Genomic DNA, 25,052 nt, shown 5'->3' with positions numbered 1-25,052 from the left:
AACTGTTTTTTACTGTTTACATTTGTATTATTATATCGTGCATTCTTTACTGATGCCTCTCACTGCAAATTTCCCTGTTGTGGGACTAATAAAGAATGATCTTATCTCAATATAAGAGAGAATTTGCAGTCTTATGTACTGTGTGTACTAACTATGTACCATTTATTGCAAAGCAAAAGATATATTGCACAGCTAATTGATTAATTGTTAAATCTATTGATTTGTACTCAGAGAAGCGGCTAAAGGGTAAAAGTACAGGATATCCCGCCTTTGCCTCGTTCCCATTGGCTGCGGAAACTTATCGAGTGCGGCGATTGGCGGAATTCACAGTCAATCATAATAGTTCAGTTGGGCTTTCCTGGCTTGACAGCTGTCACTGTACGCTGAGGTCAAGGGGAAAGAAGCATGGCTGCGTTGTTTAGAGGGTCGCGAAATGTATTGTTAAGGTGGAATAAGCATGTCGACTTTGCATTCGGTAACGTATTCGCTTATGTTGTCTGTTTCCTTGTGCCGTTTCCCCCCCGTGTGTTGATAGGAAAAGGCAAGCGGAGCATGCTCTGCTCCAGCCTGTTAGCTAGCTTGTTAGCCATCTGAAAAAATCATGAATACTTACTGCTCGTGCTAGTTAAGCTCGACAGTCCGGGCACAATGTCTGAGTTGGTCACCTGCTGTTCGGTGTTCAGTCTAGAGTATGTTAGGACAATGTGCGTAATGGAATGAGCATAATGAAATGTGAAGCAATGGCCAGTAACAGCGAATTTTAACTTGCAGTGATATCTTAATAGACTTCTAGATAGGTAAGATCTGCATTGGGTTCAGATTATGTTAGTCTGCTTTAGGTGTTGCTAACGTACTTATTACTGTACAAAATGTAATAAATTTGGCTACAGGAATAATTTCTGCAAAGGATCTTCCTCTAAAGGCCCAAATACAGTGCTTTCCCTTTCCCCCTGGTACTGCCTTCACAAAGCAGACATGGTCTTTCCCAGTCCTGTATAGCCAGTTTCAAAGTCCATTGTAAATTCATGCTAGCAACCACTTTAAATGGGTTATTATTAGTAGTAGTATTATAGTAAAATAAATAGATATTTTTATAGATGGATAATAAATAGATAAACTAGCTAGTAGCCATGTATACTGTAATGGACTGAATAAGAACTGTAGAGCAGAAACAGACAAATTACTTTATGTTTGGGCTACTCTATCCAGGCCTAATCCTGTGGTTGTAGTCTGGTTGGTTCAATGCCAAGAGTTTCCACTCCCTTTAGTATCTGTTAACCTGGCTGGACCTTGGCTGAGCCAGCAGTGTTTAATAGCCTGGCCAGACTGCCCAAAAGCTGGTCTTAAGCAGAAAGATTTGCTCTGTTGTTATTGATTCTAATTAGAACATTTCCTTTTGGAAAATTCAAGGATAGACCGTTTTTTCAGTCATTTAAAAGCACTTTGAATTCCCTCTGTGTTTTAATGGAGATATACAAATAAACTTGCATTGCCTTTATTCGGTAAGGAGAATCAAACTAATCAACTGCGCTATCACAAGTAAAAATGATGTTAGATACAAGTGACTACTGTGGGCAGCCTCTCTGAACTGTTGGTCAAGATATTGAGGATTGTAATGTGTTTGTATTGCTCTGGACTTCACCTAAACAACAAGTGTCACATTTTTTTCTCACACCTCTAATGGCATCTTCATGATCCTCCCTCAGTTTCATCGCGATCAATGGCCTCAAAAACACCAGTGGGATTTGTTGGTCTGGGAAACATGGGCAGTCCCATGGCCAAAAACCTGTTAAAAAACGGTTATCCCGTTATTGCCACTGATGTCTTCCCTGAGTCTTGCAAGGAGCTGCAGGATATTGGTGCCCAGGTAACACTCACACATCACATATGGACATTTGAACATTTAATAGAAAGCAATAAATATATAACATAAAAAAAATTCACAACATTTATCAGGCCGAGTCGGCCAAGAACTGCATATTGACGGATATTTGCAAGCTTTTACCACCCATTCATTGAAATTCACTGCAGTTAGAACAACAGCTACTAAATGAATATATGCTTCTGAGTCAACAGGTTGTCATAAATCAGAGCTAAATTACATCCCATTTGTTCATGAAGAGGTTTATTTTGTGTTTATGACATGATGATATTGTGCAATGATGACTCCAATATTCAGGTAGTAGACTCTCCAGCAGAGGTGGCGGAGAAAGCAGACCGCATCCTCACAATGCTACCCTCCAGTCCCAACGTCATTGAAGTATACACAGGCCCAAATGGCATTCTCAAGTAAGCAAACCTAATATCACTGGCTCTGTTTGTGACATCCATGCACCTTTTTAAAAACCATAACAAAGAAACAGCCCATCTGCAGTGTGTTTAATATACAAACAGAAAGAAAGGCTTGGCCAGACACAGCTTATGTTATGCACTGTATATGAAGAGTTAATGATTTTTGTCTTGCCTCTTCAGAAAGGTGAAGAAGGGAACACTGTTGATTGACTCCTCCACCATTGACCCTGCTGTTTCAAGAGAGATGGCAGTTGCTGCAGAGAAGATGGGTGCAGTGTTCATGGATGCTCCGGTCTCAGGAGGTAATGTGTCACTCAACAAATTAGTAAGCTTGTGAACCTTTTTGATTTGAAGTTCTTGTTTTCAAACACTTTACATCTGCAAAGTCCAGCTCTGCATATTTGTCTCCTTCCAGGCGTAAGCCAATCATGCGTTTGGTCGTGTATGTGTTTGTGTATCTCTCTATCTGTCTGCTGCTAATCTCTCTTAGTACTGAATCCATCCACCTAATATTTCTTGTGCACATGTATGTCTGTATGATCAAGGACTTCTTGTGGTTGCGGTGATTCACAAACTCTTTGAAAAAGGTATCTTATTGAGTGTTTTATACTGTCATTGATTTGATGATCCTCTTAACCGGCCGGTTGGGGCCGCAAGTGATCAACAACTGCTTCAGTGACAAAGCAAAAGGCATTTCTGGCAATCCACTAGGCTAAAAACAAGCCTTACAGTTCCTAGTCTTTTGCAGGCCACATTTTGGCCTTTGTCAAAAACGGACATCTATGCAAGATGAGAATGTTTGCGGGATTAAGAAAACAGTCCGCGCAGGGCTCTAATGGGAGGGACAATTAAGTGAGATTCAACCCTTTATTTCTTTGGATGGTTTTGGATGGAGAGAGTAAGACACACGGAGATCTGAAATCTACGGAGTTCATTTTTCGAATTGATTTTGTGCATCGCAGGCTTCATTTCTGTCTTCAAGACCATTATCACTGGTCAGACATTATATAAGTCAGTATAGGTGTAGGTGGCATGTTGGTATCCCAATCAAACTGCTAGTTTGTTCATTTGAGAATACCAATCATAGTGTTAGGCTTCTGACCCCTCAGCCTTACTTCTGATTACATCTTACACTCTTTTGTATATCTAAACTATGGGACCTTTTGGGTTAGTGCTAGGACATGGGTTGTAATTACTGAGCAGGCCAGCCAGTAGGTGCCCTCTTGAGGTTTTATTGCTGCTTTTGACCAGGGGTCTTGAAGGCAAGGTTAAGGTTTTAAGTCCTCATTATGTGGTGCTGTCTGCTTTTGACGGCTGCTTGACAGAGCACAGGATCACCAGTCGTCCTTAATGGGCTGAGCAGCAGTGGAGAATCCCGTGTCAGAGCTTTTCATGTTGATGGAGCCGTAATGGCGGGTATCCCATGTTAGTGCCTTTCATGTCAGATAAAGAGTCATAAAGAGGAGAGAATCTTCCCTCACATGGAGTGCAGGAGAAGAGAGGAGGGAGATAAGACATGAAGGAGACACATTGCAGTAAAACTTTCCATCTCCCTCTCTTTCTCTCTCTCACACACACACACACACACACACACACACACACACACACACACACACACACACACACACACACACACACACACACACACACACACACACACGTGATTATTTTAATTCAGGTATGCAGTTAAAGTATGCTACATCCTATCACTCCAGCAAATCTGACTACTGACTCTGATTAAACTCTATTTGTTTTTTATTGCACAATCTTTAATTCATGCACAATGCACACTCTTGCCCCCGCCATCGGCCATACAAACACAGACTTGGCCCACACTGGCATGTTTACCAGCTGGCGTCTGCAGTCAGCGAGATCAGAGCCTTGAGCCTGTTACCCTCCCAGTTAACACAGACACTGTTTACATACTACAGACAGTGCACAGTTTGTGTGTGTAGTCCTCTGTGAAGGTTCTTCCTCTCCTGTCACTTAACTAAACCTTTTTTACTAGCCTGAGATGACCAATGATTTACCTGCTGCCTCTGCAGCTAGCTCTGCAGACACTCTTTTGTCACACACATGCACACATGCTGCATGTACCCGCCCACCCAGTGTCGTCACGAGACATCCATAAGTCATATCCGTAAGGGCGTACAGCTAGTTTAGTGCACAAAAGCAGAAACATTTCAGTAGAAAAGGCAATTTTGAGAATCCGTTATATTATGATAATTAATATAAGTCATTTATGAAGCAAAAGTACCAAACATTCACTAGCTCCAGCCTCTGAAATGTAAGGATTTTCTCTGTTTTATATGATTGGAAAAGGGAAATCTTTGGGGTTTGGATTGTTGGTCTGACAAAACAAGTTATTTAGAGATGTCAGTAATTAATTTCCTGACATTTTATAGATGTAAACAATGAATCTAAAAAAGTTGATTGATAAGAAAAGAAATGGTTAGTTGCTGCCCTTAAACACACACACTCAGACTTTCAGCCCCACTTTGAGCTATAGAGATTGGTAGTTGCTGGTGATGGTATGACCCTGATAAGCCTGGCTAAACCTGTGGAGGCCATAGACCGGAGACACACAGGTTATGAAGAGGGTTTCAGCATGTAGCCACTGTGACCTGTAAACCCCCATCCTCACTTTCCACATCTCTGGGTGGGATATGAGGTTACATGCTCTGTTCCAACCAGGAGATGGCACCCTACCCAAATAGGGTTTTGTCATCCTCATGAGGTGTGTGTGTCTGTGTTTGTCTGTGTTTGTCTGTGTGTGTCTGTGTGTCTGTGTGTCTGTGTCTGTATCTGTGTGTCAAGCTAAATAGAAAATATAGCATTTTATCAAAATTAGATTTTATTAATATCATTTCTTATATATGTTGGATACACTTGATTTTGTTCACGGAGGATAACGATACCCTAAGCGCTGACGTGCAGTGATCTCCTCTTTTTGTGGTTTCTGCATTTGTTCTTGTTTTTAATTCAGATTTATCCTCTTGAGATAAAATAAATCCTTTCGTGTATGTGTGGTGTGTGAGGTGGTGTATTTTACACAGAAATGTGTGTGTATGTTGTGTGCGTCACTAGAGGTTTGGCAGCCAACCGTGGGATCTAAATAGCAGAGTCATAACCTTTTTTTTAAAAAGAGCAATGAAAAAAAACTCACTTTCTTCCACTTTCATTCTTGCACATTGACCAGTGTCTTGGCTTTAGCCCTGCATGACCCATGTGGTGTCCTAGTACACACACACACACACACACACACACACACACACACACACACACACACAGTTGAAATCTCTGTGCAAACACCCTCCTGCACAGACACAGACAATCGTTCGTTAGGCATGCTAACATTTGCTTGAACACACATTTCTACCACTGTCTGGTGTCATTAAAAACGTCCGCATGCAAAGTTGACCCACAACAAAACAAGCTCTGATGTCACAGGCCCAGGGTGTTGGCACAGTGATGGCAAAAATAGGAGGTCTGGCTAACAAGCGGCGGGGTCGTTAGCAGTAATTACCCAGAATGCCTGTGTTTGTGTCTGTGTGCCCATGGTGGGCTGCCACATTGCTAACGGACGATGGCTTAAAAAAGGCCCTAAAAAAACCCCTTTCATTGTGTTTTTCCCAGCGCTGGGAAAGTCAGCTATCGGTCCCAATGGAAGCAAGAAGGAGCTGTTGTGGGACCATGGGCACTCGGGCTAACGTTGCTTGTTTGCAAGGTCTTATAACCCTCATTTAACTATCTCTTTAGGCTGAGTCTCAACACCACTCTAATGATATCCATACCACATCAACTGAAGCCTGAGTGTTGCAGTGTGTCATTTGCCAACAGTTTGAACGTCATCCTCCAGCCTGTAGGAGCTTGTTCAAACCAGTGCTGGCACCGTTTTTTTCGTCTGTCAACGCTGCCAGTCCACTTCTCTGCTGAATCATATAGACTCTTTCTACCACCTTCAAACTATTTCTTAGATTAAAGCATGAACTCTGTGCTCACCTTAAATAACACCTTAAAAAACATAGACATGAGCTAGTTTGGAAGCCAATCGTGGTCCAGTATGTGACTTATACAAGTGTCATGTGTAAGGCCTCCTGCACACTGGCTGCGTGGCGTGAGCGTGTCCGCTGCGTGGCGTGTCCGCTGCGTGAGTGTGTCCGCTGCGTGGCGTGTCCTTTTTGATTTCGGCTCCCATGTTAACAGGTTAGAGCTTGCACACTGCTTGCGTGACACGCACGTCTCGGGCGCGGCTTGAGCGCCGAAAACGCGTGCATGCTAGAAATAGGACCGATGCCTATTTTTCATGCGACACGCAAGCGTGTTGGAAGTGTTTCCAGGCAAAATAGAATATGTAGAAGATGTTTGTCATTTTGACACACATACATTTAATAAATGACATTTTGATGTTTGAAAGTCTCTAGGTTTTGACATAAATGCAGATATAAATGTAATTTAAAAAAACAAAAATCTGGATCTTTCAATGAGAGGAACAGATGTTCTATTAAGAGTGTATTACACGTAGTATTAAGTATTAACGCAGGGCTGCTGCTAACGATTAAAATGTCTACAAATAGTGTAAAAGGTCTGTCACAATTTCCTTTTTAGTCTGAGGTAATGTCAAATTGTTGGTCATAATTGACTAATCGGTTAATCAATTGATAGTAGCACCTCTAGTAATAACCGTATTGTTTCTTGTCAGAGAGGAAGGAGCAGAAGAGCACTCAGGCACTGAAGGCCATTTAGTGAAGGTTAGTGATGATTCTCTGACACTAAGTTAAAGAATCAGGTTGGATGGGCAGGGGGTGGTGCTGTCGCAGTCTGTCAAGTTGATGGCTTACCAGTACTAGAGAGCGTCAGTGGTCCAAAGACTAGATTAGCATAACAAGCCTCTCACTGACAGGTTCTGGTGACATAGGGGAATTGGGGGGGGCAGAGGGAGGGAGGGTGCAGAGCGGTAAAGTGACCAGGGATGGTGATGATGGAGGGGTGGTGACGGGGGGCTCTAGCCTATGCTCCAGATGGGAGTAGACCCACAGCAGCTGGGGACTGGCTCTCAATTCTCTGCCCGTATGTCATCTGGTGTGTGTGTGTGTGTGTGTGTGTGTGTGTGTGTGTGTGTGTGTGTGTGTGTGTGTGTGTGTGTGTGTGTGTGTGTGTGTGTGTGTGTGTGTGTGTGTGTGTGTGTGTGTGTGGACGGACAAATAGTAAGATGGTATATGAGCCATTCAAAATTCTGTCAAACGTCATACTACATGTCACTCACCTAAAAGTGAATTAGCATCCTGTCTGTATGAAGGAGTTTGTGCACCTTGTGTGTGTGTGTGTTTGTCTGTGTGCCTGCCTGCTAACAGCCTAATTGTGGATCATTATCAACTTGCTTCTTCTTAGATGAGTCTCATTGGGCCAGAGAAAGGATTGATAGTGGCCCTTTTCTTGCCTCTCCCCTACGGGATAGAGCAGTTACTGATGATGATAATGATGATGATGAGGGCTGGCCTGGTGGTCAATGGACAGGCATTGCAAACTAAACCCTTAAGGCTGTAGTAACATATACTAGAAACTATGTTAATGCTCTAAACTGAATGAACTCTTCCCTTTTTTTTCTTTTCAAAACCCAAACTTTCTCCACACGAGGTTCTCATGAAGTGCTTCTGTGCAGAAGTCAGTTCTCATGGCTCTGTGCTCGTTAACTGGAACCGATAAAGAGTCTGTTTTTAACATTACAGAGGAGCATTAGCAAAGTTGGCAGACTGTTAAAAGTGCTGATTTAAAAAGAAAAATGTTCATGTGTGTGAGCGATTTTGGTTAACGTGCACTCTCGTATCGTTTCACGTATTTACTCGATATCCGCTATGTTTTTTACAGGGTCTGTTTGGGTTTTTAATTTGTTTGAGAAAAAGATCTGGCCTGGGGTGTAATTATAATGGTGGACCACATGAGGCTGCGTTGTTGGCCTGTAAACATCCTACCCCCACTGGCTTACACTGCAAGTAGTCAACTCCCATTGACTCAAGGCTGTTACACTATTAAGTGTGAAGGCTTTTTTCAGTCTGAATTAAGGAGGACTGTCAGTTGAGCCAAAACTTTACATGTGCATATAGTTAAAAACTTAGTAGCTAACAATGTAGTATATTGCCAAAGCCAGAGTTTGTTTACACCAACTACATTTGCACTTGAAGGTGTGACATGAAATCAGGCGTCTCCCTAAATCTCTCCCGGTGTTCTCGAAGTAAAAACAGTTAAATCATCATCATTTTAGGAAATGAGGTGTTTGGAAGAGATCTACTGATATTATAGGTGTTGTTTTTGCTCAAAGTGTTTTTCTGTGTACTGGGAAAAAGCAGGGTTGTGGCTTGTTGTCAAATGCGTCATTCATTACCAAACTCTGGGCACATCCCTTTTCGTGTGTGTCTGTGTGTGATGTTTGTGTAGCCTCATATTCACAAATGTAGTTTCATTTAAACCCACCACCAATAAAAAGTGCCTACTGGTTTAGATGCGGCTCGTAACTCCGAGACACGGCTTCAGAAGCTCCAACTGACGTCTTATTGGCGGCAAGCTCTGGGATCTGCACCTGTCCCTGGTGCACACACACATATACACAGGAACCCACAAACTGATACTGCATGCATATGTACACAGACATTCTCACTTACTTTGTACATACACACACCACTTCAAAGAGCCCAACGTTTAAAAGGCTATAAGGCTGTCATGAATTGCTTTGGTTGATTCTTTTCTGTGTAATGAAAGAAGTGCTAATGAATTGAGTGTTCACTACAAACAGGCCAAACCAAAGTTGTTTTCTCTGATCTTCCTTTGCCTTCACACAACCAGATTCACCCTCTTAATGTTCACAGTTGATGCCTGTCGTCGAAGCCTGCTGTCAAGCATCTGTCCCAATAGTGCTCGATTGCCTGCTTATTAACTTGAATCTTGTTAATAGAGGAAATCAGATGAAGGAGATATACATGTGTCAGTAATTGAATGGAAGTTGCATGGGCCACACACAACTACAGATGCACGCTCATAGACACAGATATACACACTGTGCAGTGCCTCTCCATACAGTACGTCATAGATGTTGTTGGAGCCACTTTCATTCTCCTAACCCTTTCACTCAACACAGTAAAAGCCACAGAGTGGCTCATTAACAGTCCAGCCAGTTTCAGCGTGCTCTGAGAATATTTGCATTGGGTGATTTGGGGGTGAGGAGTTGGGCACCCATTGCTCTGCCAACCAAAACTTGTCCCTTGGAGCTGGATGAGAGAAAATGACTGAGGAGAGGTGGTTCTTTCCCGAGGGAATTATTTATTTCCCAAGAAAGGATCACTTGCTGGACATTAGAGTGGCACTTTCGTCTTTATATTTTTTTCTCCCTGAAAGAGGTGGCAGTATGTGCTGTTTTTGATACTCTCTTTGGTACTGGATAATTATATTTTATTTATTAAGTAGTGTTTGGTGTGGCATTATATACATTACTTCTCCCCTTGAAGTCTTCTTAGTATTTACATCCCTTCTCTACTCCCCTGTATCTTCTATCATAGATGCGCCCCACCCCATACGCACACACACACACACACACACACACACACACACACACACACACACACACACACCTTGCCTCCCCCCCCTAGGGGGCGTTGTGTAGTTGTGCAGTGCTAACGATCCAGGACTGTCACTCCCGCAGGGATGGATGAGCCGGCGGGCCCAGCGCTCAGGAAGCCTCATTAGGATTCCTCTTTAATCCGTCTCTGACAGGACCAGTCCGAGAACGGGATGTCCCCTCACACACACATACACACACATGATAACACTATCATAGAATTACACATCACACTTAAATAAATACATTTTTGCCCATGCACAATAAACAGACTCACTGATATACACACACACAAACACACACACACACACACACACACACACACACACACACACACACACACACATTGTTATGCTAATGATGTCTTATTCTTCCACCAACAAGGATCTTCCATCATCCCGGTGTCACTGCCTATAGAAATCCACTACAGATCATAAGAGCTTATTATGGGTGATTAGTTAATTTGAGGGAGGGAGAGTTGTGGGGGATGCTGGGAGGTAGGAAGAGAAAGATCGTTTTCCTTCTCTGCTGTCGTCTCTTCTTCACTCTTTCTCTCTCTTGCTCTCTTTACCTTCTTCCTCCCTCTCCTTCTTTCTCTCCTTAGTGAGATATATTGATCAGCATGTTGACTGTGATATCAATAATCTCCTCTTTAGTTGTCCGTGAACAGTGATCTCCACTAATGAACCAGCACAGTTGTCACACTGCTCTTTGTGTGTGTGTGCGTGCGTGCACGCTTGTCTGTGAAATAGAGAAGCTCAGCCTGAAGATGAAAACTAGTAAATGAAATGTAAGAAATAAGAAGTGATATGACATGTTGAACTTTTACAACTACCTTTTAATTAAAGAAAACTCTAATTGAGTTGTTATGATTTCTACATTCCTTCTGTCCTAATTTTAATGATAGCAATGTCAAGAAAAGCTCTATGACTTCTTCAGCTCTGTATATTATACAGTACATGAACAAAAAACTTTTAATTATATTAAACTATACTAGATTCAAATAGGTTAAGTCAGATGTATAAATGACATTAAAAAAGACAACATAAAGTAACAAGAAAGGCGCAAAATCTATCATGTTAATAGACATTGAACCATATGTGTGTATGATTGGTGTGTGTGGCGGCCTTATGTTGAGCGTGTGTTTGCCGTGGTCCATAGGCAGCTGCCGCAGCGTGGGTTTTGGACTTCATTATGTGGCCCTAATGACCTGCTGACAGCTCAGCACTGACACTCACACAACACACACATACAGTGTAGTGGCATCATACACTTGACAACAGAACAGCCAATTAAAGAAGGGGGAGGGAAAAAGAGATGTATATTTATGTTTATGGGTCATGGAAATATACAGCAAGTCTTCTTCTCTTCTCTTCTCTTTTATTCTCCTCCCTCCCTCCCTCCCTCCCTCCCTCCCTCTACTGCTGATAATGTCATTTCAGCTGTTTTGTCCCTAGTAATTCCCTTTTAATTATTAACACTGACATTATTAGGCTTTCACTATTAAGAGACCTTTCATTAGAGCCAGACGACACCCTAAAGAGACATTTTTCTCCCTTCCCTTCTTTTGCTTCCTTTCCTTTTTTCAGAGAACTAAGAAAGTCTTTAATTTTGCAAGCATATTCAGATTTTGTTTTTCTAAGGTAATTTTCTAAGAATTTTGTGTGAGATCAGCATTATATTTAGTAGTGTGAGTGTGTGAATTCAGTATTGGTATACCTGATTTAATTGTGTTAATGTTTGGGGCTATTCAAAAAAGCTTATAAGGGGACACTGTCATTGCAGAGGAGACTCAGGCCTGTTGGGTCCAACCCACTCTGAAAAGGGGTTACTTCTGCATTAAGGACCCGGTAGAGTGGGTGAGGTGGGGTGAGGTTGCCTCCCACAACATGGCACGCTCCTTAAGCCAGCAGGCATGGGGAGGGACGCCTAATTGAACATGATAAAGTGTAAAGTTAATTACCCCTCACGCCTGTCACTGATACCCCCATGAGGGAGGCTTTCCTCAGGCACAGCTGGTGTGTGTGTGTGTGTGTGTGTGTGTGTGTGTGTGTGTGTGTGTGTGTGTGTGTGTGTGTGTGTGTGTGTGTGTGTGTGTGTGTGTGTGTGTGTGTGTGTGTGTGTGTGTGTGTGTGTGTGTGTGTGTGTGTGTGTGTGTGTGTGTGTGTGTGTGTGTGTGTGTGTGAGAAAGAGTAAGGGTGACAGGACAAAAGGCAAGGGCTCCCATGAGGGTTGTGCAGAGGATGATGGCAACAATCGGCTTTTAAAGATACCTCTGTCCCTCTGGTGCACCACTACTTAACACGCCTGTCCCTCTATGAGTCTAACACACACACATACACACAATCACAGAAAAGTCCACAGCTGACCTTTTAGACACAGTTGGTAGTGTTGAAACAGTCAAGTGGTTGATATATTATGTTCTTTTGTGTGGCAAATCCATATATTTTTTTAGTTGGATACACCTGTCTACTTTTGCCTAATTACCATATGATTCGTCTGCACCTTTTTAGTTTTATAAAAATGTAACTCAGTCTTCAACCTTGTATGAAGTTTGCAGTGTATCGCAGGTCCACGGGTCTGGGTTGGACTATTTTGGAGACTGGGGATTGATACGTTGAATGTGTGTACTATCAAGCACAGCAAGCGTTCCTCTCAAGTCAACCTCAACACTGTGTTTAAACATGCGTTGTGTGTCTAGGTGTCGGTGCTGCCAGTATGGCCAAACTGACCTTCATGGTAGGTGGAGTGAAGGAGGAATACAACGCTGCGCAGGAGCTGCTCACCTGCATGGGAGCCAATGCTGTCTACTGTGGACAGGTTGGCACTGGACAGGTATAGACCCACGTATGCACACACACACACACACACAAAGCACACACAAAGCACACACAAAGCACACACACACACAAAGCACATACACAAAGCACATGCCGTAAACTGCATCTTCACTCACATACACATTTTACTAATTTCAGTAACTTTAACACATTATGTATATACCCAAACATACTATATAATACACTTACTTATATGCATGTCCATAATTAGTGCCTTCATTAAAAGAAACCCACAACTCAAGTGTTTTATAATCATCCATCCAGACGATCTAATCAGAAATGAAGGACATTTTACTAAAAAGTGGAAAACATGAAATTGATTTTGACTTCATCTAAATCACATAAAAAAACTAGAAAGACACTGAGAGCGCAGACCTCCGCCAAGGCATGCCCTATCTCACAATGTTAATGCAGTGTGACCTTTCCCAGTGGGGAACAAATTATTATTTATTATTCCGACAACACATGAATGCAGCACAAACCCCCTATCTTGCAATGTTAACAAAAGTGAAAAATAATTAATTGATCCGCCCTGTGTTTCGGATCTGCTCCAAAGTTGATTGGGTTCTTTGTTGGCTCATGCTACACCCTTCCACCAGGTTTCGTGAAAATCGGGCCAGTAGTTTATCCATATTCCTGCTGACAGACAAACAAACGGACAAACTAAACCGAAAACATATACTTCTTGGCAGAGGTAACAAAGAGTTTCATTGTTTCCTTTAGGATTTTTTTTTGCAGTGGGGGCTGGCCCCTAATACCATATCATTGTGCAAATTTACTTAATTTATACCCAGTCCTGGGTCAGGGGTCATGTGGGCCAGAATACAACCAGCATCATCATCAAGAATGAAGATGTGAACATAAAGATTGCGTCATTCACATGCATATTAAGTAGCCACATTGGTTATATAATACATCCATAAATGCTCCAGCAGAGGATGGTTAGTTTAGCCAGCAGTTATGTTTACAAGAATTTGTCCAAATTTCAAGATTTGAGGCAAACTAAGATAAATAGTTAGACTACAAACCGACAGCTTTTGTTTTAGATTGTTTGTCAAAATTTGCTATTTAGAGTAGAGTAGATCTGTGTTTGTGTTAACGCGCGGTGGACGAGAGTGGACTGCACCCAGACAGATCAGATTGAAATATATTGCATCCTACAAGTGTATGCCTGTAGACAGGTGAGTGGGTATTGATACGTATTTACTTTTTAGGTTTTATTGTAGCCTACTTACAGTAAGAAGCGTAGCGGTATCTTTCCCAGTCGTGTGTGTGTGTGTGTGTGTGTGTGTGTGTGTGTGTGTGTGTGTGTGTGTGTGTGTGTGTGTGTGTGTGTGTGTGTGTGTGTGTGTGTGTGTGTGTGTGTGTGTGTGTGTGTGTGTGTGTGTGTGTGTGTGTGTGTGTGTGTGTGTGTGGCCATCACTGTTCAGAATCCCGTCTATCTTCCAAAATGTAACGCTTGTATCCAAACGAATTGTGCTTGAAGCTGCAGGCCATCCAATTATAACAACCTCATCCACATTGTTTCCATTACATTGAAAATCTTTTAGATAACAGGAGCCTATGATTTACTGTAGCCATCCTAACAACACACTACCTAAGCGCCTTTTTCTAGTCTCCTGTTTCACTCTCCACAGCGCTGTCTTCGGGCAAAAAGTCACGTTGTGAGATCGATAACAGTTAGCTAGCTAGCCTGTTTATGGCTAACATAACAAGAAACATAGTTATTTATGTCTTACCTTGATTTTGGTGTCTGCGTTTCAAAGCCATCTCCCGCAGTGACGTTTTTGGCGGAGCTGGTCGTTTAATAGTCGACTCGGAAGAAAGCGAACGTTTTGACAATAAACTACATCAGCACAACAGTATGTGGAATTAAACTGGATGGGCCCAATAACATCTGAATAGTTCAACTTGTTGTTAAATTGTAATGTGAGTGGCAGCTAGTGGGGGATGCATTATGTCGGCAGGATCATTTAAAAGGCATCCGCAACCATTGTGCGTCTGCCCTATTTCTGATAGCGTGGCGGAAGAAATTTTGCCAATGGCGCACTGCCACAATAAAATCAACATAGAGGAAACACTGCAGTTTTATCTTCAAGGAGACCATTAAACCCATCTCTTCCTATGGCTAATGGTAATTTACCACAGGTACAGAGATCTTTGACTTTAAATTCAGCTCCACATAAGGCTCTACACCAGCCAACGTCAACTGCCGGCCCGCCAAAGCTTTTAGTCTGGCCTGCAGAATAATCATGAATTCACAAAATGTAAAGAGAAAAAAATGCTATTATTTATCATTTCAAGCATTTAGAGCAAAAACCCAGCCCCCTGTATTTGCATCTCTATTCACATGCCAGGATTCTGTACAGCGATGCCCGAGCTCCACACATAGAGCTGAGCCGAGATGTGTGTGCGTTAAAACACGCAGCACCTGACTCGAAACGATACAGAGAGGATTACCAATGGCCGCTGGGGCAGATGAACTCACGCTAGTCTCTTTTCTGTAAATGGGCTACAATTAAACCTTCGTGAGTAAAAAGTCAATTCTTATCAATGCACTCACCTGTGTAGACTGGCATAAACATGTTGAAAGCGATATTTCAATCTGCTCTGTCTGCTCAGTCCACTCTTGTCCACCACGCTGTTTTACGCAAACACAGCTCTACTCTGCAAATAGCGAATTTTTACAAACAAGCTAAAACAATAGCTGTTGGTTTTTAGTCTCACTGTTTATCTTAGTTTGCCGGGAATCTGGAAATTTGGACAAAGTGTGACACTCCCACCGCCGCACAACGCTGCGGCAAACGCCGGATCACTTATCCTTTTCTGAATGGACCTAATCCATGAATGTTAATGCAAAATGTCCCAGTTAAAGAGCTTCCTTTGGAGACCCTATTTAGGCATTTCACATTTCACTCAGTATGTCTGATAAACCTTTAAATGTATTTACATTCTGTATTACATGTTGTCTTGCAAACCTTGTTGTATAAATTCAGTAAAAGTCCCTTTTGTGCTTTCTGGTCTATCTTCTCTAGGCAGCTAAGATCTGCAACAACATGCTCCTGGCCATTGGAATGATTGGGACCGCAGAGACCATGAACCTTGGCATCAGGTACTGTCAGCCAAAGCTGCACTAAGCTGCTTCCTACCTGTTATCCTAAAGGGAAAAGCAAGGATGGAACACTAGATTTACATGGGCAAGGTTAATGTAGGTGTAACAGTTAGTGGTAGAGCACAGAACAGAAAGAACACAGGAAAACCTGTGAGTGGGCTATTAAAAGTGAATATACCTAACTTAAACATATGCCAACTAAGCCCTTAAATTGACTATGAGCTGGTAATCACAACATGTTGTTCACATGAAGAGCCCAATGAGTTGTAGCTACATTTGAAATCCAGCTTTTCAGTAGATCCAGTGGGCTTCCTTTTTTCTTGTTGAGGGATGTGGAGTCAACAAAATGAAGACCTTTGGTTATAGGTAGTACTATCACCATGAACCTTGAGGTGGCACGTTTGAGGCTTCCACATTTTAGCCACACTTGAATTTGGCTTTGACCTAGCCCTTAGATATAGCCGTCACTATAAAAGGAATAACTATACCAGTGATACGGCTGTAACTGTGGCAGTAATTCACTACTTCAATACAGGTTTGGAAGAGTGTGTGTGTGTGTGTGTGTGTGTGCGTGCGTGTGCATGTGTGTAGTTTACGAAAGTGCAAAGGGGTCAGCCCAGCCCCGAGTCAGAGCCGCCTCTGTTTGAGAGAGATGGATGAGGGGGTGGCGCCACAGACTCTGATTTACATCTGCTGATTGAGCTCTCACCAGTATCCTGTCACAATCCTGTCACTGAACAACGCCTAGAAATCCCATCATTCATCATGGCACAAAGGCTGAGAATGATGGGATATGAAGTATTCCGAATTAAACCTAAACATTTTGATATGACCTAAAATATCTGGTTCACCTCAGGATTCAAAAATGCTGGACAGTTGTGAAATCATAGTGCAGATTCCCTCCAGAATCTTCCTCTTTTGGAAGTTGGGTTGAGGAAGTTAGGGTTACACATTAGTTATTCCTTTTAAATGAATAAATTTACCTGAGCCATCAGATTTGTTTTTCACCTTAGAAGCGTGAATTTATTATCTACTTTATTTGTACATACCCCCTGTCAATAATAGACTGTTTCCTCTGTTTACCATGTTAGTATCATGTGTTTTTGTGGGTTTTGCAACTCAATGTGTGTGTGTGTGTGTGTGTGTGTGTGTGTGTGTGTGTGTGTGTGTGTGTGTGTGTGTGTGTGTGTGTGTGTGTGTGTGTGTGTGTGTGTGTGTGTGTGTGTGTGTGTGTGTGTGTGTGTGTGTGTGTGTGTGTGTGTGTGTGTGTGTTCAAATTGCTCTTCTCACAGTGCAGCTGTGTTAGTGCAGCTGATTTATCTGTGCTGAGACAGAGGAGGAAAATTGGCATGAGCAGTCACACATAAATCCCCCCACTAGGCCTCTGAAATATGGAGGCATTAAGGGAGCAACACAGATTTACACATTGCCACACTGTCTCTGATGCACACACACACACACACACACTTGGACAAACAGATTTACATGCACAGACACTGAAGAGCTTTTTCTACCAAACTTCAACAGCTTCTCATCTACTGGGCTCATTATTACAGTATAACGTATAAGAATGATAAGAATACTAACTACTGCACCCCTTCACTTTAAAGGTGAATTATTTTTTACATGAAAAACTGACCCATATTCAGGAACAGGAACAGCATTGTGTGTGTGTGTGTGTGTGTGTGTGTGTGTGTGTGTGTGTGTGTGTGTGTGTGTGTGTGTGTGTGTGTGTGTGTGTGTGTGTGTGTGTGTGTGTGTGTGTGTGTGTGTGTGTGTGTGTGTGTGTGTGTGTGTGTGTGTGTGTGTGTGTGTGTGTGTGTGTGTGTGTGTGTGTGTGTGTGTGTGTGTGTGTGTGTGTGTGTGTGTGTGTGTGTGTGTGTGTGTGTCCCTCCCTTCTTACTGGCCAATCTCTGGGTCTTCATTAAAGGGTTTGACAAAGACGGTCATCGTTTAGAGAGAGCCCACACCCGTAAATCTCCCATGCTGCATTGCAGCCTAGCCTCTTATGCAGAGAGCACACTCTCTTAGGCGTATGTGTACAGAAACACACACACATAGTCCAACACAAAGGAGACTGAACACTCACATCCAATTTACAGGAAACGGCAATAACATTTTATCATGCTGGACTTGGGCCTGATAGAGCTGCCCTTTCTTCAATTTGTGTGTGTGTGTGTGTGTGTGTGTGTGTGTGTGTGTGTGTGTGTGTGTGTGTGTGTGTGTGTGTGTGTGTGTGTGTGTGTGTGTGTGTGTGTGTGTGTGAGAGTGCGTGCGTGCGTGCGTGCGTGCGTGCGTTCTCTTACCTGTACATGCAGACACACACTCGCAGTACTGTTCGTGGAGCTAATTTGTTGATCTCAGATGGAAGCCCTGGCCGTCTCCAACAGTGCGTGACGTTGTCTTAGTGCAAGGAATGGCCACGCATGACAATTATGAGCACACACACTCTCCAACCCACATACACAGTCTGCCCGTCTGCCGTCCTTTCCATCCCTATTTGCGGTACCTCCTTATTTTATTCTTTTCTTTTAATCCCTTCATTTTTCCTCTGCCTGCCGTAATTTCTGCATGCAGCCAACCAGTCAGTGGAAGAACGGGGGTGAGAAGCTGCAGTGATTTTAATGATGCACATGAAGATGAAAGGAGAGGAAGAAGAGAAGAGAGGCGACTGGCCCAGGAAGGGATATGAGTCTTTTACAACTTACAGTTCACCTTGGTTGCCTGTGTACCTGCACTCATTCATGCATGCAGCCCTGCAGTCACAAGTAGGAACACACATATTTGCTCCTTGATTCATTTTATGAGAACAGGCAAATCAAAAGGCATAACAAGACACAACCCTTTGTTTTAAAAGACAGAAATAGGTTTGCCACAACACACATGAACACAGACACACATCTCTCCCCCCTAAATGAATTGTGAGCATATGTTCCGATGAAGATTAAAGTTGGGTGATAAACGCGCTTGTGGCCTCTATAAATGGGATAGTAAATGCTTATGTGTGTATATGTGCTCGTTAGCTCTTTAATGTAATAATAAATGGGGAACGGGTTGGGCTTCCTCTCCTGGTGCATCAGACGAGGACGAGAAGCTAATCGCAATGAAACAGACAGTTAATATCAGCGCTGCAAATGAACTCCACCTGCTCAAGCTCTCTAGCACGTAAACACCCCCCCACCCCCACTATCTTCATCTCCATCCCTCTCACATTTCTTTAATGTGCAGCGGCATCACACAGCAACACGTTTGTTTCACCGTTTGTGTCTTTGTGTGTTTATCCATGTCAATCTTGTTAAAGCGTGACATGTCCTCTTCTCCACGCAAATTACCGCAGGCGAGGAACAACGCCACTGCGTCAGCTAATAACCACGGCTGTGTGTGTGAGTGGTTGTGTGTGTCTGTGTGTGTGATGGGAGCAGGAGGGGAACTTCATTGATTTATCGTTAACCGAGGACAACAGCTCCCCGTCAGCGTCTCTGGTCGCTATAACAAACGATCTGCGCGCTCGGACGCGCTTTATTGTAGCTCAGCCAGTAACCTTTTCAGCTGCTGACCCAGAACGCAGGGAGGGGCTGCCTGTGTGTGTGCGCACGGAAAGATGGGGGGTTTGTGTGCGATGTCAAACATATGTCCCCCAGAGTCCTCAGACAGGGAGGTGTCAGCAGGGAAGAGGAGGCGGAGGAGAAGAGAAGCAGGATGGCAAGGGATGCTCTCAGACATAAACTGAAAAAGCCATCATGAGCTAGACTGCAGTTAAAAAATTTTTTGTTTACACAAACACACACACACATGCACAGTCACTTTTCCTACATTTCCAAAAGAGTTTGTTAAAAAAAAAACACAAGTGCGGACACAAAAGAGACAGACAGTAAGTGAGGAGGGAGAGACATGGAGAGAGTGTAAACGCAATTCCCTTTCTTAATTAGTTAGTAGACAGCTAATAAAACCTGTGGTAGTAATGGCAGAATGAGAGCCAGGTGGAGGGAGGGAAGGAGGGAGGCTGCTGGCCTTAAGGACCTATGATGGTTTAATAGTCATATTGAGAGCAGAATAGAGTTACAGGCCTGTAAGTAACAGTGAACTGAGGCAGCCAGGGCTTGATGTGGGCCGCTTTACACTGGCCTTTAAACCGTTAATATACAAAAGCTGCACTGCACAAACCGACACAGACTTTATAGTTACACCCTCTCTTCTGTAATGGTTGGCACTTTGTTTCAATCCCTGCTTCTGTCTGTCTTTTTATTCTTCTTATCATAGCCTGGAGATTTGTCCTCTTGCATTATGGAAGAGGGTTGTTGCTTAATGGGGCAGCAGAAGGAAGAGCCTACTTCTATACGTGACAGCGAGGTTTATGGCTCCCCTGTGCTGCTTAACCACTTCTCCTCCTCCTCCACTTTCTTTTTTCATGAAAGAGGGATGATGAAGGATAGATGTGCTGGTAAACATCAATACTGCATTAGCCAGCATTACAAAGCCTTCAGCCATTAACACTGAGGAATGGTGCACAGTCTAGTATAAGGTTCAGTGAGGGTCACAACAATCTCCAGCTACCCCCCACCCATCTTTTTCCATGTTCGTTTTTGCTCTTTTCTTTGAAAATGAGTTCCATAATCGGCGCTCTTATCCCTCCCATCCCGTTTGTCTCATTTATTTACTACTTCAACATAATTCCTCTTCCTTTTCTATCGCTACCAGCAGTTTTCACCTATCTCGCCAGCTCTTACTGAGTCGTCGGTGTGGCAGTAAACAATCCTTCAGACATGGACCGACACATTGATCCTTTTCACCAGCAGATCTAGTGTGAAAGAAATACTCCGCTCTCAATCAGAGAATGTTGCAGGGTTTATGTACCCAATTTGACCGTTTTACGCTAATAATGATCAACCCATGAATTTCCCTGTTACCATGTCTGAGGGAGATACTGATCTCTGTTTTCTCCTCATTTTCCAAGACTGGGTTTGGATCCCAAGCTGCTGGCAAAAATCCTCAACATGTCCTCAGGTCGTTGCTGGTCCAGTGACACGTACAATCCAGTCCCCGGCGTCATGGAGGGAGTCCCCTCTGCCAACAACTACCAGGGTGGATTTGGAACCACACTAATGGCCAAGGTACAACCTGTTTGTGTCCCTCTTTTTAATGATTCTTTTTTTGCTTAATTTATTATTATTATTATTATTATTATTATTATTATTATTATTATTATTTCTCTTTAGTCCATAAAATGTCAGAAAAGTGTGAAAAATACACATAAGATTTCCCAGAGCCAAAGCTTGTTTAGTCCATTCAATCCAAAATAGATTCACAATAAATTAAAACAGAGAGAAGTAGCAAATCCTCACATTTGAGAAGCTGGAAGCAGCAAATGTTTAGCATTTTCCCCCAGGGATAAATGACCTAAATAATTAATCATTTATCAAAATTGTTGCCATTTAATTTTCTGCCGATCGACTAAAGGTTTCAGCTATTACTACTTTGTTTCCTTTTCTTTTTAGTCTTTATTTTGTCAGCCTCTTAGCCCTGTAATTGACTTTGTCTCACTTTTTAACTGTTCTTTTGTCTCTGTGTGATACACTCTCCTCTTCACCATCCCATCTGTGACTTATTGTGTGCCACTTAATTTTACTGCATTTTAACTGCATTAGCTCTTCTGTATGGGTCAGTCTGCCACTGTGTATTATTTAGTGCATCTGGGTGTCTATTAATACACTTGCAGTGTGTGCTCATTCATAAGCCCGGGCAGTTCTATCACACACACCAAACTTAAGAAATCCAATAGAATAGGGATAAACACTTTTTATTACTGTCACATATATCAGCCTTTAGATAAACAAAAATATATTGTAATGTTAGTCCACCTATCTTGACACTTTGCCTCTCTGTGTCTCTGTTTCTAGGATCTTGGTTTGGCTCAAAACACCGCCACCGATACTAAGACACCCATCCCTCTGGGTTCCCTCGCCCACCAGATCTTCCGAGTCATGTGCTCCCGCGGCTACGCTAACAAGGACTTCTCATCTGTCTTCCAATTTCTACGCGAGGAGGAAGGACAGTGAATGGAGGGGGAGCACAGTTGAATGTGATGTTACCATACATAAACACAAACACACACACACACATGCATGTGCGCACACACACACACACATGCATGTACGCACACACACATACACACACACACACTCTACAACTACACACCCCAGTGCCCCTTATCCTACTATGCTCAGGAGAGGCTAAGATCTTGCCCTCAGGCGCAGATCTGTGGTCCAATTAACATACTGTATGTCGGCACATGTCCCCTCATAGCATTAGCTAAATCATATTTTCAGTTCACAGCTCTCTCTCAGCATGGGGGAAATGCTAAAACTGACCTTAGATCAGTATCTAGAGAAATAAAGCAACTCTCTTCCTAGTCTGAGAGGCCAGAGTGGAAAATGAGAGGTAGGATGAGGCACTGCAAGTTATACAGTATGTACTAGTGCAAATAATATGTGGTTTTTCAGGTTGATGAGTAGTAACTGCATGATTGTTAAAAGTTTAAGTACGCTTTTTTCAGGTGTGTGCTTATTGCCTGTTACCCAAATGACTCAGACCTGTTCCTGTTAAATGAAAGAGGACAGAAAAGAAAAGAAAAGCTACAGTATTGACTCGTTTGCCACCGTTGTTTTTGATGGCCCAATTACATACAAAGTCAATGCAAAGACGCAAATACACATTTGCGCCACGGGCACGAATGACGCAAATTACGCAACGCGAATGAGGCGAAGAAGTGAGTTGAAATATTTCAACTCAAGTGAGAAATTCCCATGTCCTTGTGTCGCAAAAGCCTATATCAGTGTTAAGATTTTTTTTTTTTTATGCCTACAGCTCTACATCGGCATGAAGTACGAGTAACGCATCCAACTGATGTGATTAAAGCAATGCAAATATTTGCTCTGCCTCGGTCTGAATGCACCATAAGGATTCACATAGGGATGGAAATTTCAGTGCGAGAGGTTAGGTTACCTTTTCTCTCCTGGAGAAAAAGGCCCATATTCACAGCACTAAATGTAAGGTAACCAAAAGTAGCCACACTGTGGGCTCTAAGTTCACTTGTTTTGTTACATTTGTCTATTTTTGGCAGGAAGGTGGAGTCATTCAATCACCTACTGTAGTCACCCGAGTCATCCTGCCAGCATACATACTTTCATTCACTGGCTCGACCACTTCAGCTCCTTTTAAATACTGTGATATATATCTGGTTATTTTTGCACTGTGTGCATCGCCGGGACATTTTGATACAGTTACAGAATCTCTTTGAACTTACCTCTCTTTTCAACTGTCTACATCTGTGTATTGAGCCACTGGAGTATTATGTTGTGACCAACACAATTTTATACTGTTCACTACAAAATGTTGTTTTCATTGTCTAGCACTTTCTCTTGCCGGGATAGATTTTCATTAAAGTCAATCCTCACATATTTCTCCTCTCTCTCGGTCTCTCTCGCTCTATCAACGTGTACAACATCTGTGTAAAGTGTAAACGAGGAATGGTTCCTCTCTGCTATTGTACATAATGTATATTTCATATTCTTGCGTAGTATTGAAATAATGAATCTAAATGGACTTTCTTTCTTTTTGTAGTAAAAATCATTAATAGTGTCTACAGTTTGTCTTTGCTCTGTGAAACAGATCCTCAGTCACACTGTAGCCTAAAATAAAAGATGTTCTGTGTATTTGGTGTTTGTCTGGTTTTGTAAGATAAGTACAGTATGCTGCAGAAGATGTAGCATTGGTATTCAAGTTTATAATTCATTATAACTCCTGTAATTATCTCTGTTGAAGTTTTAGACATAGGTGCACATTGTGAAAATAGAGCTTACAAATAACATTTTTTAGTGATAAGTTCCGTAAGTACAGAGCTTATGAGAGTGGCCATTTTACTTGTTAATTGATGAGAATTACACGCCAAAATTGTTCATAGTCATGTCCGTGTAGTCAACCCCCCGATTAAACTGGAACATGACTAGCGGGTCTGTAAGGCTGTATTTAGACACAGCATGCTAACATGCTCACAAAGACATTGGTAACATGCTGATGTTTGGCAGGTATAATGTTTACCAGGTTAACAAAGTACAGCTAAGGCGGTCACAAGTTTTGCAGGTATTTGGTCATAAAGTATTGACGAAATACTTAAGAAGTCAGGGAATCATCAAAGTAATTACAATTCATCCTGTGGGGGACATAAATGTACCATATTTCATGGCAAAAAAAAAAAAATATTTCTACCAATCCATCCAGTAGATGTTGAGTGAGTGCTGCTGGTGGGCTCAACTAATCTTTTTGCATTAACTTGAAAACATAAAACATAGATTTAGATATAATATGTTTCATTTATTTCAAGTCAACTCAACTTAAAATGTAGAACATGAGTCCATTTGACAGGAAGTCTTTTGACTTAAAATGAGTTGAATCAACGTACTGCTGAGAGTTCACTCATCTCATTAAATCAGTTTCTAAAGAAACATGATCAGCTGATTTGCTGACTTCCCAGCATGCATTGTTTGAGATTAAAAACTCTACAGAGAGCCTTCTTTTTTTTGTAGTTTGAAGACAGCAGAGTTAAAGTTAACATTTGTTATCTACTGTATCCTTACATACATGCTGTATTAGGGATCCCTTCTTGGATGTTCTGCCTGAAATTTCTTATGTCCTTCTTCTTCTGTTTTTTTCTGATAAGGTTTTATTTGCGAGTTTTTCCTCTTCCGAATCGATGATAGATGATGTCGTTTGCAGAACAGATTGTGAAGCCCCTCTGGGGCAAACTTGTGTTTGGCTTATATACTTAACAGTTAAGGTGACCAACAGGACAATAACACCTTGGCCCTCTGGTTCCATGTTTCAGAGGCTGTTAACAACAGTCTTATTTAACTTGGAGTCTGCTAATATCCAGCCATCCTGCCCTTCAGTCGGCTGTTGTTCCATTGTTTCTCCAAAGCTCTTCAGCAGGCGCTCGTATAACTCTTAACGTCAGTCGGGGAGAAATAGCAGCACTAATCTCAGAATGATGCCCTTATTTCCATCATAACAATGAGATGAGGGGAAAAAAACGAATGCGGTTTTGTTTTATTTAACTTTTTTTTTTTTCTTTCTAAGGGCTGGTGTTTCTTAGCGACATTTTATAGAGCTGCTGTCGTCTAAGTGGCAGCCGCAGTTGTAGCAG

General features: G+C 42.3%; 1 protein-coding gene across 1 annotated transcript; it reads left to right on the top strand.

Annotated features, from left to right (window-relative positions):
- Nucleotides 1–353: 353 nt before the first annotated feature.
- hibadha (3-hydroxyisobutyrate dehydrogenase a) lies at nt 354–23,565 on the top strand. The gene is made up of 8 exons (XM_028598329.1): nt 354–475; nt 1,707–1,867; nt 2,180–2,289; nt 2,473–2,594; nt 12,603–12,736; nt 15,777–15,853; nt 20,808–20,964; nt 21,751–23,565. Exons 1-8 carry the CDS (start codon nt 406–408, stop codon nt 21,907–21,909), a joined length of 990 nt encoding a protein of 329 aa, XP_028454130.1. The 5' UTR covers nt 354–405; the 3' UTR covers nt 21,910–23,565.
- The last annotated feature ends 1,487 nt before the right edge of the window (nt 23,566–25,052 follow it).

Source organism: Perca flavescens, chromosome 14 (genome assembly GCF_004354835.1).
Source record: "Perca flavescens isolate YP-PL-M2 chromosome 14, PFLA_1.0, whole genome shotgun sequence".
In the NCBI taxonomy this organism is placed as follows: domain Eukaryota; kingdom Metazoa; phylum Chordata; class Actinopteri; order Perciformes; family Percidae; genus Perca; species Perca flavescens.
Note: the sequence above shows the minus strand (reverse complement) of the source record. Positions and strands in the feature narration are given on the sequence as shown.

Coding starts and splice junctions, on each gene's coding strand:
- hibadha (XM_028598329.1), top strand. CDS start 406: ATGGCTGCGTTGTTTAGAGGGTCGCGAAATGTATTGTTAAGGTGGAAT. Junction 1,868..2,179: donor TGCAGGATATTGGTGCCCAG/GTAACACTCACA, acceptor TCCAATATTCAG/GTAGTAGACTCTCCAGCAGA. Junction 2,290..2,472: donor GGCCCAAATGGCATTCTCAA/GTAAGCAAACCT, acceptor TTGCCTCTTCAG/AAAGGTGAAGAAGGGAACAC.